Below are 18,118 nucleotides of genomic sequence, written 5' to 3' on the forward strand. Positions count from 1 at the left end.
AGTGAGATTGCAGAGCTTTTTTGTTTTCCACAAAAACAACCAGGTGGACGTCAGTATAAAAATGTAAGATGGAAAACACAGACTGTTGGCTGGATGGCTTGAAAAGGAACTTATTTCATTCTTGAGTTTGTTTCAGCAGTAAAAACGTCCTTTCATTTCATCAATTGATAAAATAAGTTTTACTGCTTTGACAACGTGCAAAGTTGCTTTTCTATATTTCAGACGGTGTCCCACCAAACTTCTGCTTTCAATTTTATATAGCGTGTATATTTGGATTAGTGTGGTAAGTGTGTATTGTTTTAAGGCAGATTCAAACCCAAACTGACGCATTGGCTGAGTGGTGATGCTGATCTGCAGTTTCTGGATCTACAATCTCACTTCTGTGTTTGCTGAGGAACTTCATCCAGCTGATGTGGTAATCAAATGACAGAATGATGCATAACCATACATGTGTACACATTATTCACATGTTATCTTGGATCTGTGAATGTATTCATTCACAGTATGGGAGTCTCTGCCAAGATGCTCATGCTGCGAATTCTCAGAGGCTCATGCACATATTTCTCAGTATAATGACACATTCTGTTGATATTATCCCCCAGCTGTGTTTCACTTTTCTCTCACTCCCATGTTGGTAGTATTCCCTCCGTTCAGCTTTGTCTGCCTGTGAAAAATCCTCAAATATCCACGAGGGCTTTTTCTGTCTCCTCCCGCTCAGCAGCCCAAAATGAATAAAACAACATGGGTGCAAGCTCCACTGTGCTGAACTATTGCACACTTAACAAGACCAAACAAACACGAAGACCTGCAGAAACCCCAGCCCTGTCTTCTCCCTTTGCTCCCAGTGATCACGTGACTAAAACACTTCCATAGCATCACCTCTCACCTCCCTCTCTCCGTCTTTATTCCTCTGTTTTTATCTCACTCAGTAGGAATCTGTACGCTTAGTCAGAGCTGGGAGGAGACACTTGGCAGGCAGGAAAGAGAGAAAATGAGATGCTGGACAAATGAGAGGAAAAAGAGAAGAGTATGAGAATGTTTTGTGTGATAAATAAAAGCAAACGGAGTTCCAGTCATTCTCTTTTTCTCTAGAGTCCCACGACCTGGTGTGCTGCGTGTCGATGACGGCCTGCTGCAGGGGGGACCGAGGCGGGTTGGACATGCAGCCGGCGCAAGCCAGTCAGCTCATTCCAGAGCAATACATATTTTACATCTACAACGCCTTTTGGCTCCCTTCTCCCCCGTCATAGCATTTAATTCCACTACCAGTAAGCCTATTATCACAGTGAAGCATTCAAATCCTAAACTACTGTGTGTGTGTGTGTGTGTGTGTGTGTGTGTGTGTGTGTGTGTGTGTGTGTGTGTGTGTGTGTGTGTGTGTGTGTGTGTGTGTGTGTGTGTGGGAACTCAGTCCTCACCCTCGGTGAAGGGTTCCCAGTTGTAGAGCCGACCCATGAACTCGTGGGTGTTGAAGGCTGCACACTGCTCGGCTCTGGAGTCCAAGGCACCTCCTCCACACACCTGGGTGACAGCAACAACAGGCCACAGAGGGAAAAAGTCAAAAATTCAGTGCCACACACTGAACTCGTATGAAATCACACAGCTATTAAACGGAGGGTTGATTCTCTACTGGAGGGTGGGACAGGCTTTAAGTGTGTGAGAGGGGGAGAAAAAAAGCCAATAAAGAGAGAAGAGAATTAACTTGAGATCATAGAGGTAAGCGTAAAGACGCAATGTTATTGTGCGCACACACACACACACACACACACACACACACACACACACACACACACACACACACACACACACACACACACACACACGGTCTGCATGCTGCTTTGTGTAGTCAGCGAGCGTACTAGAAACATATGGAAATAATAGAAATTTTGGAAAGCAGTCACTCGCATAAATCCATGGCTTTCACTGCATGAGCACAAAATGTGTGTGTGTGTGTGTGTGTGTGTGTGTGTGTGTGTGTGTGTGTACACGAGTCCATGCGCTGCATTCACACAGACGTACACGTCCAGCTTTTGCTCAGTGAAGCGAGGTCCTGGTGGAGTCGTACAGTGGAAAGAGTCTCAGCATAACTTCACTTTAAATGACAGCTGAAACATCAGATGGACGCCGCTCTGCTGGTTTATACGGTGTAGACGAGAACTCACCGAGCTTTGCATAACTCTTGTTTTTATTAGTAATAACGATTTTAACATAAACTATTAACTGTATGAACCACTCAAATGAAAATCAAATAGCAGCAGACCATGGTTTTCCCCTCATTCCCACCAGTTTATTCACCTTTCTAATTTGTGGTGTGACCACTTATTGCTGCACCAAAAGACCAAGCAGTATATACAGGAGTGCTCAGCCGAAACCAAATATCTTTCATGTTGGTTTCATGCCAATCGGCCTAAACATTATGATATAGTGCCTGCGGGCCCCGAGTTCTCCTCAAAGCATTAAATAATGAACACCTTTCTGTCAGAACCAGCATCAACATCAGCAGCAGTTGGAGCTACAGTAGCTTCTCTCTTGGATCCGACTCCACCGGCCAGCCTTCACACACCACATGCATGTCAGCCTTGGCTGCTCACGCATTACGTTTCCCGTACTAGACCGCCTTTGACAGATGCCAACCACTGCAGAACCACGTCCACATGCTCTGACCATTCATCTACCCATCACAAGTTGGCGCTTGTAGAAGTTGCTTAAATCATGTTAAAATCACTTTTAACACAGCGATTCTGAGGATAAATTGCTTTTTGACTGCCTGATACACTGTTAATCACACACCGAGACAAAGAGATAATCTGTGTGATTCACTTCCACTGGCATAAAGACTGAATGTTATCAATGATTTTCAGGGTTTTTTTCCCCTAAATGCAGAGAACAAGATGTTTCTAAAAATGAAATGCTTTTAATTAAAAGGTCCATGTTTTGTAGCACTATGTATATGGTCTCAACTGAAAGAAACTACATGTCTGATTTGTTTCTTGGGTAATATCAAATAGTTGGTCACAATGTGAAAGCCACAATAAAAATAATATATACACAGAGTATTTTTTCCAAGATAACTCCAACATCCAAAATGTGGCTGTTATTTGATATTCCTGTACGTTTTCGACAGATATCGAACCTGATTGTTTGTATTTGGACACAGCATGTGATCGCTCTGCTTTTTAATAGTTTTGAACTTTATGGATATCAGAACCAGTTGAGTATTTTTTGGTTAAAAAGGAGTATGTGTATTGTCAGTGTTGACAGGATAAAACATGTTCAGTTTGCAGAAGGACCTCACAGAACAAAAAACCTTTTAAAAGTTGTTTAAAATACACAGTTCTGTACCAAGACACTAACCGCTGAACAAATAATGCCTGTGGAAGTATTGTACGGGTTATTATAAAACACGTTGTTCCAGGCCAATAATGACAAAGACTCAGTTGAGGGAAGAGGTACTGATAGGCACCACACAATAACCAAAATCACCTCATGAAACAGTTCAAAAAGCCAAACTCACATTTACTGGCAACCAGAATCAATACATATTCTGGCTGTGCTGAAGATGTCCTCCAGATGTTCTGAGTTCATCTGGTCTGGACATATCTTGAGCAGCGAATGCTAACTGGGTGACAGCAAAAGACAAAAACTACATCCAATCATTGCCTTAGACACAATTCCAGATGTTCCTGGTAAACATGCGCAGTTTTGGATGAACAGTTCTTCAGAGAATTTAAGTCCAGGTGTCTCTTGTCTCTTCTTTTAATCCCAGTCTGATGATGTGGTGTTCACATCAGGGCTCTGTGGAGGCCAGGCCATCTGCTGCATGACGCTTTGGGACTGGAGATGGTTGTTTATGACTCTGGTTGGATCTTTTTGTGGTCAGTGTCACTGCAAAATAAACCCGACTGTGATCAGAAGATAGTTCTTTCTTCTTTACGCTCACTGCTGCATACGAATTCGCCTCGCGGGGTACCACTCCTGTGAGAAGCCACCATCACTCCACCGAGACGAGGTTACAGACCTCTTATATACGGCGTATTTAACCACATGCGTGCACCGACAAACTCTTAGATATCCTCTCCACTCCAATCTCTGTCAGCTTAACAATCTTCTTGTCTTTCACTCCTCTCCTTCTTCAATTCGTTCATCTTTTCCTTTTCACTCACACAGCTGTCACAAACAGCTGGAAAGTTTCTCGTCACTCATCTGGATAGACAAGAGCAATGAAGCAGTCACACACACACACACACACACACACACACACACACACACACACACACACACACACACACACACACACACACACACACACACACACACACACACACACACACACACACACACACACACACACACACACACACACACACACACACACACACACACACACACACACACACACACACACACACACACACACACACACACACACACACACACACACGCACACATCAACAGTTCCCATGTGAACCAGCGTCAGCGACAAAGTGTGACTAAAAGACTCTCATGGATGAGGCATCAAAGAATGCACTCGCTGACACCGGCCTCGCCAAATCCATCACTTTCATGGTGCTGTGTGTGTGTGTGTGTGTGTGTGAAGGAATGTATGTGGCCATTATGTCGCAAGCAAGGAGCTTATAAGTATCATCTGTTGTTTCTGCGCTGCCACAGTGAAAAACCAGCTCGTGAAACTTTATGCGGCACCGTTGGCCAAACTTCCATGCCGCTGAAACGGACTTAGTTTTGTGTAATTTATGGGGGACATGCTGCAGTCCGGTTCATGCCTCCTGTATAAAAGTGGGTTTGAGCAACGTCCGCTGCACACAGGAGTGCATGTCTCCCGTTTTGAAGGTCAGCGTGCGTATGCGACCCGGTGTTTTCAGGAAATCGTGTAAATCTGCCCGGGTGAGTGTGTGAAATGCGGCCGGGAATGGTTGTAAATATTCCCATTTGACATAAACATGTTGAGCCCCATTTTAAACCGGATAGATTCTGTGTATCAGGGCCTGTGCGTGCTTGTAAAACCATAAACAATATGTGGACAACTACTCTCAAACACATACATTCAGCTGTGCAACGCTGGGCAAAATGAAAAAACAAAAAAAACAAAAAACCAACACATAAAAACAGAAAATAGGCGAAAAGAAGAGAATGAAGGAAAGAATGCAAGAAAAGAAAAGCATGCGCATTCATGCGTTGGATCCTAGAAACACTTTAGGGCGAGTGGATTCGCCTCTCAAGAGAGTTTAGGGTGTGTAAAAACATCGGGAGGCTAATGGACTGAATGGAGTGGGGGGGGGGGGGGGGGGGGGGGGGGGTGTAGTGAGTAAAACCAGAAGAGAGAAGGCATGTTCACTGGCATTTCATGAGTCTGCAGGAGAATTTGTATGTTATTGTAAAGACTGGTATATAGTGACTGCAAGGTTTGGGGGGGTCTCCTTATGACCGTCGAGAGGAGCATGAACAGAAGGAGGGAGGAGGGGTGAAGTGAGTGACAAGGGGAGACGAGGGCAGTTACCGAACAGGCCGGGGGTGAAGAGAGAGGAAAGAAATGGCTTTTACAGGAGCATGAAGACGGGAGAGGAGCCGGTTTACCATCAGCAGAGGTGGCAGAAATTACAACCATTCTTTAGTAGAAGTACTTGTAGAGAAAAACAGTAAAAGTAGAAATATCACTTCATCTTCTTCGCTTGAGTCAGAAATAAATAAGGTACACAAACTCATCGCTTCCAAGTGTAGACATAAAAAGAAGTAAACCTAAAGAACATTTCTACGACTTGAAGAAAGCCAAAGGCAGGAAATGTGCTGGTGCTCCTTGGTCAGAGGTAACAGGGTTCAATCTCCGTCTGCTGGTAATATCTTAACTTTAAATGTTTGCATCTGAAAACATTTCGATTTCATTTTGAGCTCACCCTGCACATTCAGCTCGAGTGAAAGCTTTCCAGAATGTGGATGTAGTGACGCTCCGCTTTCAATACAGGCGAAGGATGATGACTTTAAAATGCATCTATTGTTGTTTTATATCTTTATATTCAAAAGTATAAAACAACTAACTACGATTCATCGGGTGATTTTCTTTGCGACTTCATCTCTTTCTTATTCTATTTAATTACGCTTTTTCTTTTTTTTTTTTTACAAAAGCTTCAGTCCTTTTCAAGCTGTTATTTTAACTGCGGATTAAGTGCAGTAATGAATAAACAGGTCTGCTGTAGTGGTGTAGTGGTTAGCATTCTTTGAGAGGCAGTTTGTGGTTTTAACAAAAATAAACAGCTATAATAAAGATCAAATTCAACCACCAATAAAGCAGAAAGTAACAAACACCTTTTAAAAATGTTAGAAGTTAAAAGTACTTGTATTATTCAGATCTAGGACACAGACGATTGATGTAAAACCTTTAGTAAAAACACCTAAAAACTACATAAAAACAAACAAACAAAAAAACTAATAAATATTTGTTGTTATGGTGCATTAATGCAGCAGTAATCTCAGATTATTACTAGTATGGCTACTAAATGCGAACCTACAAAACACCAGATAATAATCCAGAGTCTGCAGTCAGAAATAACACAGAAAGACCAAATTTAGAAGGTATTGATATGCCACAAAAAAAAGAATCTCTGTTAAATGATTCTTCACTGAAATAATCACCAATCAGTAACCAGAATAATCACATCAACTGGCATGATAAGCTCCTCTCAGCGATCAGTCAGTGAAGTAAAAACAGGAGTGAAATGAAGGAAAGTGGCTGCTCCCGAGGAGCAGGGTGACGGGGTGAAAGAAAAGTGAACGCAGGCGGTGAAAGTGGGACGCTCAATGTTTTTGTACAGGAGCCGTGAAAGTTAGAGATGTGTTTTAGTGCCAGGGCGGGAGAGAGTGGGAGGTGAAGGAGGGCGGGGGCGGTCCGTGTGCAATATATAAGTGCAGAGGGGGGCAGGGTGCCTGGGGGTTTTCTTCTGCACACACACACACACCCACAAGGCCACACCAAAGCCAAGGGCCTGATCACACATAACACCCTCATGTGAAACACAAACAGCCGGACAAAACTAATGAGTTCTGAGGAGGAACAGATTACAAGGAAAAAGCAGCAAACCCAAAAAAAGAAAAGAAAAAATAAAAGACGCTCCGTTTCCGCCAGGGAAAAGCCCCAGCTCCTCGTTGCCTTCATCCCTCTGGTTGCTTTGCTATTTCCCCTGCAAGTCTAAGCCTGCGCCGCGTCACCTGGCGCAGGTTAAAGCCGGCCGGTCCTTTCCCAAAGCGTTACAGCAGGACTGTGCAGACGACACGGCTGACCGCCGGACCCCGCGAGCCATAAATCAACACGGAGCCGCACTAATCACTGTACGCATGCACACAAATCCCAGGCATATGTTACTTTCCGTGTGTGCGTGCACCTTCATATCCTCTGTGATTAACGGTTTCTGGGTAATCTTGTGATTGAGGCTGAGCGTCTGCGCTTTGCAGGGCAACACCCAGCTTTCAGCCTTGACCTCCGGGGGTGGGGGGGGGGGGGGTGGGGGGGGGGGGGGGGGAGTCCTCTGGAGGAAACGCAGCTCATTGATCAACGAGAGCAGACAAGTGAAGGAGCGGGCACGTCAAAGAAACGTCACCAATAGTATGCTGCCGTGTGTGTGTGTGTATTTCAAATATGTAAGCATACATACCTCTCCATGTCTATTTATGAACGCCCTTCCTCTTTGATGCACTTGATTATTTCACATTTAAAGAGCACAGAAAACCTCAACATGTAGACTCTAGTCTTTTGGTTTGGACAAATAACACAGTCACCATATAAAGCTCATAATTACACACCGAAGGAGAAACTATATCCCAGCTGAAATGACAAAAACTAAGATCATAAAAAATGTGGACTGTGAATAGACTAAAATAGCACAACTTGCAACCACTCATGCTGTTTAATGCACGGGACCACAATAGCTCTGCTGCTGTGGAAGATTTTTCTTCAATTTGTTTCTGCATTTCATTATTAAATAATTTTGTTCCCATTATGTAAAACTGAATGATTCTACAGTTTGTCAAAGTTAAATATCTTTGTTTTCAGAAAGGTAAGGATAACGTGGTATAAGTACAATAAATACACAAATAAATAATACTTTGCTCAAAGGCACTGAAACAATAGAATGTCAATAGGCCACTATGTTAGAAAACCCACATTATAATCCCACAAACCAGCGTTTTTACTCCACAGTCGCTTTTGATTTCCTTTAATAACACAATGGAAGCATCACACAGAGAGGTAGGACGCGTGAACAGCTACACTCTTCTTCTGGACTCTTCAATCAACAAATGTGGAAAAGAAAATTATTTAACTGTGGAAAAGTGTTTCTACTCTACATTAACACTATTTCCTGTGCTGCTGGATCTGAAACCCTGTCTGATAACTCAAAGGAGTTAACGCTGTGCCGTACCAGCTTGCTGCAGATGTTTGCTCCTATTTGTTTGTGGGTTCAGACATGTTTGGGGTCACAACAACGTGGGCCGTGTCTGTATGTGCAGAACATCTCATGTTATCTGATCTGAGTTGGTTTGTTGCTCCCACACTTGTTTGCTATGACTCTGTTGAGGAAGCCATTTTTACTCAATCGAGGTTTAAGTATGCCAAAAGAAAAATGGATGTGCAGATTACCGGGTAGTGCTTCCTTCTGTGAAGTAAACACTGGTCTTAGTTTAGCGTAAAGAATAAATCGTGAACAAATAGTTTGCTGGATTCTGTCAATGGGTAAAAAGTAGTCAAACGCAGAAATTATATATTTGAATGATTTTTGTAGAATGCCTTCGCTCATGGTCAGCTGGGATCAGCTTCAGCACCACACAACCAGAAATTGCACAAAGCAGTTTAGAATCTACACAGAAATTCTGATCAATTACAATTTGTATTTTAAATCCTGAAATCATTGTAATTATCGATTACAAAACAACCTTACATAAGAAAATTTCAATTAAAAAAACCTACAGCATTGCAGGTTAAGCTTGCCAAAAAGACTAAATAACACTTTAGTTCAACTTTCCAAAGGTCCGAAGATTAATGCATGAGAAAAAAATTTTTTGGCATCAATTGATACCTCAATCTGCTCAATCAGCAGATCTGCTATTAAATCTATTTAATATTCATTCACTGACCTTTACTCGATGCTCAGCAGATTCTTTTGTTTATTTCTGATGTTGCTTTGCTTACAATGACTGAATGAAAGTCCAGCATCATCCTGGGAACCTCCTGCTGTGAGCCATCAGTGCAAACCACTACGCGATTATGCTGCATGAGCATAGATCTAGGGATTTCTTACTTTTATTTATTACCAACTTTTGTTTTGGTACACTGATTTTTTTTTTCCTTCTTCAAACAGCTCTGCCACTGGTAGAATGATGGTTTTCTTTTTTTAACTGAAATGATTTCAGCAGGTCAAGCGGTGATGAGCTAAAAATGTAATATTTCCTAAAGTATATTACAGACAACAGCTGATTCCCACTGAGCTCAGCCAGAGATTTAAAGTGTCGTTTGGTGATGTTTTGAGGTGGTGGTGGACGTTTCCTTGGTTTCCCCGAGAGTGACTTCACCGTACAGCTGTGAGAGCGCCATCAATCTTCTTCACCACCAATGTGCGTTTGGCTTCAAATAATGACCAATTTCATTTAGTGAGGTGGGCTGCAAAGAAAATGAGCAGACTGGCGGGGATAAAGGAGAACATGAAAGAAAATTGGAAGCAAACAGGAGCTGATAACAAGCAGCACCTGGTTTTAAACAGGTATATCAGCTTGTTAAAGCACTAAAAGCAAATAACAAAGAGATCAGGCCTGAATTGGCTTGTGTGTGTGTGTGTGTGTGTGTGTGTGTGTGTGTGTGTGTGTGTGTGTGTGTGTGTGTGTGTGTGTGTGTGTGTGTGTGTGTGTGTGTGTGTGTGTGTGTGTGTGTGTGTGTATCACAGCCTGACACATCTGGGCCTGTTTGTCGCCTAATGAGGAGAGCAGTGGCGGTGAGCACGGCGCGGCCTGAACACAGTCATTAGGCATGTTGGGAGCGTGGCTCCATGCTGACAATAACAGCACAATAACTGGGCTCGTAATAACAGATTTCCTGTGTGATGACAGACTGGGATTAGATCACCACACTCTCGCTGCAGCAGCCTGAAGACACGCTGGTGTTTTCTACTGTAGGTTACAACACGACCTGCTCAGGTTCGGACTACAGAAGCGACATCAGGGGCGTTTTTTTTTTTTTGTTGTTTTTTTTAATTGTTTCACAAAAACCCCAAAAGTTTTACGCGTCATAAGCAAGCGTGTGTTTTGTTCGTGGTTTAGTCTGCTCTCAAGAACCAGTTTGGTTTTGGAAATGGATGAACAAATCAGAGTTTTCTTTGATGTACAGAATGTTTTTAAATACCCAACTTTGGTCAGAAGGTATTTTTGGCCAGTGGGGTTTTATTATGTGCGACGCAGGCACAACGCATGACCAAAGAGCCACGCATCACTGCAACTTAACCCTGTTATTCCTGTCACTGCTGACAGGATTAGCTATGCATGGTTCTCATACCCAGAACTCCTCAACCATTTATGACATTGAGGGGAAAAAAAAAGAGAAGAAAAGTAATAGAGCGAGGTTGGAACTTCCACAGTACAACCAAATTCAAAGAACTGCTAAAAAATAAAGTTATCTTGAAAAAAAAAAGGGGAAGTCATTCTTTTTTTTTATTTCTTTTAGGATTCATCAGCCATAAAACCTAAATGAATCAGTCTATTAATTCATTAGAAGGTTAAAATAAGCGTTCAGACAACCAAGAACCAAAATAACAAATTACAAATACTCACATTACTGAAATTAAGTAGTACTTGAGGTGTGTATGTAACTTCAATGGAGTCCCTAATGGGTATGCCCCACAATTTAAAGTGATATTGAACCCCTTTAATCTGATTCTGTAACCAGAAGATAATTCTTTTAATAAAAAAAGCCTACATTTGTTTACTATAGTGTAACTTTTACTGATGTTATTCTTTGTCTAAAATTTTTTTTACATTTTATTATAAAGGCCAATTTCATCAATTTGCAATATCATGTGGTTACAAAGTAACCGCGTACTGTTCGAGAAGAGTACCTTATGTTTTTGCTTGTAAATGACAGTAATGTGACAGTAACTTTACTTTGAGGTTTCTGTATTGTTCTTCCCTCTGCAGGTAATCTATGTGTGCTCATTAAATGCAACAGTAAGGAGTTAAGATATTGATCCGAGGGGTTAGAAACTCCATGTCCTTCACGTAAAATTTATTTCATCTTTAATAAATGTGTGATATCTTCAGAGTCGTGAACAATATAAATGTTCTAGTGAAACTGATTATAATACCGTTTTAATTTCCTGCGTCCAACTTTAAGTGACATAAGTCCTTTTGTGTGTATTGTCGGGCGTCTGAGGTAGAGCAGGTAATATTTTAATCACAAGGTTGGTGGTTTGATCTCCAACCTCACCCTGCCCAAGGGTCGACGCCATTAGTGCGTGCGCGTGTGTGTGTGTGTGTGTGTGTGTGTGCGCTGACTGTGTAAAGCGTATTAAGAAGGCTGAACCCCCGAGGTTCATTACCCTGAAATGTTTCTGAAGCTTTTCTGACATGTTGTTAATCTCCAGGACAAAGTCTCACACAGTCGAGGCCTTCAGCCACTTAATTGATTGGCTGGTCGTCAGAAAAATAATCACCCAGCTCCTTCTTATTGATTAAGCTGCAGATACACTAATCATGTTCTGGTATTAGCCACGTTCCTTTGGCATAATTCAATATTAACTTGATATTGTAAGATTTAACGACTACACACCAGCAGTTACAGACAAATCATTTGCAGGGATGTAGGAGGGAACACAACCTTTTAATAGCACATCCTGCCTTTAAATCCTGGCTGGAGGAGACTCCTATTGCATATCATTTCTCGATCTTATTTTTCCCTCGGGGTCACTGAAGCTACAGTCTACCTAATGTTAGAATCCCTGTCTGCTGAGATAATACACGCCTGGCCTCTGGTGCCTTTTAAATCACAGCTCATAATGTTTCTCTTTCAACTAATTTCACAGGGGTTTTTAATTCAGAGACATTGAAATGATAAAATCAGGCAAAACTGAGAGCGTATCAGGTTATATATAGACTTAGCAGATATTTATAATTCAAATTGTCTCACAAACAGGCAAAGATGTGATTTTATTGCAATAGCATCTAACAATATCCTATAGTGCAAAGACTATGGAGAGTCCAGCCTTTAACCAAAAAACACTTCTTGCTCCAGCGTTCATTGCTGTGAACACAGTGCAACAAAGGAATATAAATAATACGTTAACGTTTCTGTATTTATTTGGCCAGTTACTACCTTTCTTCACAGAAACAGTGAAAACCGACAGGAAATGAGGGGGAAAGAGTCTGGTAATGACATGCAATAAAAGTCTGGGTGGTCAGGAATCAAACCAGCTGCTTAGCGTACACATACTTCTGACCACAGGTTGTCCTGGATGTATTAACAGTTTTTTATGTATTAGCAGTAAAAGGAGAGTAATCAGAGATTTTCGAGAGTGATTTGGAGCCATTTCTCCTGCCTGCTATACAAATGACCTCATTATACATCTGATGGTATAAATCTTAGTGGGCTGTCTTAGATCCACACAGCTGTGGAGGCATTCTCTGTTAGTGATTCTGGATAAATATTTATGAGACACGGGACAAGAAAGAGAGTTTCGACCATCACTGAAATGTAGTGTGAAAGACTTCAGAGAGAAACAGGCAGGATCTGTTTTTGTGAACTGTCTGCTTCAAGCTTTCGCCCACTTTTTTTTTTTTTTTTTGATATTTCAGGCGGCTTCATCTCAAATTCCACCTTTTCCTTCCCTCTCCCTCTGACAGAATAACTTCTCCTCTTGTTACTCCACAGACAAAAAACCTCCCCCTCACTCACACAACAAAACACACACTTTTCCATGAATCCCACTCATCCACCGACAAACTTCCCCTTGTTTTTTCTGCCCATCATGCCATCTCACTTTACTCCACTGCCCCTTTTACTTTTCACCTCCTTTTACCCACTCTCACCCTCCTTCATCATCTCCATTTCTTCGGTGGTGCTCCCTCTTCACCTTTCCTCCCCTTTTGCCCCGTAGCTTGCCTTCCTACTACTGTGTGCAGATTTTCTAAATAGAGTGCTCTCTTTCAGCACAACTCACCCACGTCACTTCCTTGACCATCCTACTCATATGCCCTCGCTTTAAGTCTTGCGCACGCACACACACACACATTCACCTCCTGCCCTTCTCGCTTCCTCTGTTCTTCTCTCGATTCCCCAACTTGCTCCAACGCAACAGTAAAAACACACATGTACACACAGCCAATCACACTTGTGATGGGCCTCAGGCACGCCGTGTTTTGACAAACACACCTAATAGATAATAGGATGTGTCACACTCAGTCTGGCTCACTCCCTCCATCACACAAACACATGGACACACACACACATATAGTGCATACAAGCCTGGGCAAAGGTTTGTATTCATCAGTGTATGAAAGCTATTTTTAAGAAGCATGAGACCAATAATCTACTGCAGGAGCAAACGAGGCAAAAGAGGGGGCTAACGTTGAGTAAATATGTAACCCAATGAGTCAGGCTGAGCCGTCACAGGACTATTAGCACTGCTGGCACACACACACAGGGCACGTACCCTGCCAGACACTAAATCTGCTTTAACATGGGGACTACCAAACACTCTGCGGGGAGAAAAGAAAGAAAGAACAAAAGATGACCATATTATCTGCAGAGGGAGAAGTGAAGAGCTCCCGAGTGTCACTCTGGTTTCAGGTCTGAGTGTCTACTTGAGGAGAGACGGTTGTAGATGTGTAAGTGTAAAGGTGTCCGCGCACGTGTGTTGTTTGTTAAAGCCAATCTTATCATCCAGCCCTCCGCTCCCACTTAAGATAGAGCCGCTACAAGTGGGCTGCTGGAATAAATAACCCAGTCACATGTCACTCAGGGTATTTTAGTCTCCCTAGTGATTTGAACCCCATGTGTCCTCCTGATGTGATCGACTCGTCTCTTCACTCATTTCAACTTCCAATACCAAAAAGATAATTTTTCCACAAGCACATGAAGAGACATTTCAACTTAACATGATACCCATGAACACTTGGAGTGTTACAAACATAAAGGATGTAAAACAAATTGCAAGTTTGCACCTTGGTATCTGGGCTCCAATGACTTTTAAGTGATCAACTCCATTTCTGGAGCCGCTGAATGCTCCACAAGCTTCAGTAATTTGTCTTCACCAATCAAAAAGTCAGATACAATTTCCCACTTTGACAATTGAATCTACCGTACTGTGTGCAATATGTCATTTCGCCTTGCCCTAATTAAATCAGAAAGACATCAAATCTATTCCACAACAAAGGGCACCAACTGCGAACATACGGCCAACGTCATGACGAATATCTTTGGTGTAAGAACAGTGGGTACTGAAAATGACAATATATCCCTCCCAACAGAGGATCTATCTCAACAGAGCAGAGTCTGTCTGGAGTTACAGGCACAGACAGAGATTTCATCCACAATTTAGTCACAGAAGGTCTGTGGTCCATTATCAGAGAAGTTTGAAACAACCTCCAGGCAGAGTTCAACAGACTTTCTTAGCATGTGGTTAGGACTGTAATTCAGGCTTTCAGTTTGATCTGTTTGCACTCGTTTGTGCCTCAGAAGTGAAGCTGCAGCTGTTATATCAACATAATATGTTAACATTTTCACATTGACTCTTGTTGCTGTTTGTATTTCTGTAGAGTTTTTCATCTTAAGTAATACATCCACACAAGCAAACACACTATGATTGAATCTCCAGCACAGTAGGTATGAAACAATATCCATAAATCTGTTATGTGCACGAATAAACTGAGCACATTTGATGCTTCTTTGCCAAAGAGCCAGCAGAAAAACGTATTTGAGCTCAAATCTGTGACTTTCCACAGGCTGTCACCGTCTGTAGGACCACCTTCAACTGATTGATGGTTTGAAAAAAAAAAAAAAAAAAAGGCCAAAGAGTGCTTGAGGGTTGTGTGAAGGCCTGCTGTTAATTTAAAGCACCCCCAGAAGAAAAAGGTGGAAAATGTGTAACCTGACACTACCGGCCTGATGCAGCTGATTTTAACGCTTCAAAAACACTAACATATGTTTGATGTGATCTCCATGCTTTAAAGTTTTCCACCATGACACTGAAACTCAGCAACAGATCATTTAAAAGGCGTCATCCATATGATCTCTCAGAGAGAGGATTAGAACTCACTCTGTTGGGGGAAACTTTATCCATAACACTCATCTCACATTTAATAGAGTGAAATCATGCGTAGCGTTCCCATCTCGCAGCAACCCGATTTACTGCGAGGTCGACCACATGCTCTCACCTGTGTGCTGGGTGCGGGTCGGCCCGGCCAACACAGCCATCCTGCATGTGTCTCTGGCTGCGCCGACAGACACTTTGCTCCTGATGAAGCTTTCACTGTGCCACACGCAGTAGTACGAGGCAGGTCATAACCCCAATCATCACCACCGGCCAAGAGCCACACCAGGAAACACACACACACACACACACACATTCATATTTGCATACTTGTGCAGTTGCTCACATTGACGCAGACAGTTGTGCTCAGTTATCAGTCACGTCTACGGCTTCACAGCTGAGGACGCAGCGGACACACTCGCCTCGGGGTAGCGAAGGCACTTTCCATTTGAATGCTCACAGACAACCCGCTTGTGTCGAAGCTGGGGAATGATCTACCACTCAAACACACTAACCTGACCTTCACCTCCTCAGGCTACCGCTGCCTAACTGCCCCCCTCAACACAAAGCATGCATATAAATGAAGCTGGAGCCTATAAAGCAGGAGGGAAGGTGATGAAGGAGCTTAAACTGTTTAAAGTGTGAGAGGTATAGATTCTTACGTAATCTCATGGTCCTACCTGTGAAAAACACCTGCGATACTCCTTCTCAGGCCCGTCGCATTGGTACACCTGAGGAGCTCCTCTCAGTCCGTCTCTACCCGACTCCACGTCCAGGTGCGGGAGGTGCGGGTGCTGTAAAGGGTAGATGTTGCCTGCGACTGGGGCTTGGGGGCCAAAGCCCAGGTGATGCTCTCTGTCTCTGTGCACAGGGCCCGGGCGGTGGAGAGGAGGGGAGAACGGCGAGCCGATGGCAGGAGAGTGCGGGCGCGAGAGAGGAGGAATAGGGGGAGGTGGAGCAGTGACGGAGTGCCAGTCGAACCTGTGGCGGTTACTCTGGGCAGACGGTAAGGAGGAGCGCGAGGAGTAAAAGGGTGGGGTTCGCTCCCTGCTCCGTCCCAGCTCTGTGCGGGGGTGTGAGGGTCTGACCACGTGTCTGTGCGGGTTACCCATGGTGGTGGTGGTGGTGGTGGTTGTGGGAACCTCCTCAGCAGCCGGTCGAGCGGTGCTCTGCTGCTGTAGCAAAACTGCTTCCTCCTCCCTCCTCCCTAATTCCACATCTCCTCCATCAGCCCCTTTCTCCTTTTCATCTCTGCTGTTGTCGGCAGCCGTGTCGTCAGTCCCGTTGACCGTGTGGCGAGCCTGCCGGTTCTGACGGTGCAGAGGCACAGAGAAGGGGACCCTGCCGTACCCGAACTGACCTGGACGAATGCTGGAGGACCTGCGAAAAGGAAAAAGCAGAACGACCACCAGGGGATATCAGATTCACAGAAGGAAGGTGAAAAGGGAGAGACAGTTACAGAGAAAACAGAGAGGCAGAAGAAGTTTATTATAAACAACATGGAGCCAACACACTGCGGTGTGAAGTAGTGCCTGTTTGAATGACAAAAAGCAGAAGAATAACAGAGCGGATACCACAGGAAACAGGCTTAACTTCAAAAACCTCTTTGTTTTTACAATGTAAAGAGTTTAACGTAAAAGAATTTGATGATTTTGTTAACCGAGTTCTGTTATTTATCCAAAAAACAAGCCACTGTCGCTACTGCCAGAGATTCAAATTGTGGGAGGGTGAGCTGCTCCTCTGAAACATTAGATCGCTAAACAATATTGCACCACCTCAACAATCACACCCAGCATACTTCGTCTGACACCAAATAGCAATTTTTGGCTTAATGCAGGAGTTCGTAATGTTTTTCAAAATATGAGTAATTATTTCCAATAAAAATCACTCCACGCTAGCTAGAGGGTTTAATTTCCACCAGAGTTTAATCTTTAATAAAACGTTTTAAAGTCCATGTTTCTTTTTAATCACATTTTCTGCTAAATAATTTAAAAGAAAGATATCATGGTGGGAAGAAACCAGAGCCCCAGCATTCTCATTTTACACTCATGATACTGTGATGCGACTTTTGAAAGGGGTCGGAGCCGATACTGCAAGTAGTTGCACCCGACGTATGATGGTAGATACAATCGAAAGGTTTGAAACACTTGAAACCTTCCAGAGAATGCAGAGAAACCTTTTGATCTCCGACTTACCTTCTGGCAGGCACAGCGTCCCGCCCAGTGGAGACCGACCTCCTGCTCCCGCCACCTCCAGGTCTCACTGCTCCGGGGTTGGTCGGCCTCCTGATGACCCGGGCTGGCTGGTTGTAGCCCTGCGAAGGCGCGTGGTAGGGGGATCGGTACACGGAAGCGTGATCCTGATTGGATGGCGAGCGATCTGGTTGGTAAAAACTGGGCAACCGATTGACCTGCCCTGGTACAGGAGGCCCACCTCCTCTTCCTCCTCCTCCTTCTTCACCTCCTCCAGCAGGTGTATCCCGAAACACAGACAATCCTGGATTGTGATTATTCAACACTGAAGGAGTGTGATAAGGGGAATGTTGCCCAGGGTAGCGCTGAGGGTAATAGGGGCTAATGGGTGAGATGACGGGCCCTCCAATGCCCCCGGGCAGATAACCCGCCCAGTTCGGAGGAGAGAGGGAGTAGGGAGAGGCCTGGGGAGGAGGAGGGGGTAAACACTTCCGGCTCCTCTGTGAGACGCCGACGCCACACGTCTGAGAGCATTCGGACCAGTCGCCCCAAACGGACCACACACCCTCTACAGGCTCCGCCTCAAACACCTGCCGGGACCTCCGACCCGCTGCCTGGGACACACAGAGAGAA

The 18,118-nt window shown here is 43.7% G+C and overlaps 1 protein-coding gene across 1 annotated transcript in view; it reads right to left on the reverse strand.

Annotated features, from left to right (window-relative positions):
• adamtsl4 (ADAMTS-like 4) overlaps nucleotides 1-18,118 on the reverse strand; it is a 43,469-nt gene that overhangs the window by 18,376 nt on the left and 6,975 nt on the right. The window contains exons 3-5 of the mRNA XM_080471284.1: nucleotides 17,489-18,099; nucleotides 15,974-16,673; nucleotides 1,419-1,521 (exon numbers count right to left, since the gene is read on the reverse strand). Of these exons, the coding sequence (XP_080327410.1) occupies nucleotides 1,419-1,521; nucleotides 15,974-16,673; nucleotides 17,489-18,099 (1,414 nt within the window). The remainder of the gene's footprint in view (nucleotides 1-1,418; nucleotides 1,522-15,973; nucleotides 16,674-17,488; nucleotides 18,100-18,118) is intronic.

This window comes from Lipophrys pholis, assembly GCF_963383615.2.
Source record: "Lipophrys pholis genome assembly, chromosome: 9".
NCBI lineage: Eukaryota > Metazoa > Chordata > Actinopteri > Blenniiformes > Blenniidae > Lipophrys > Lipophrys pholis.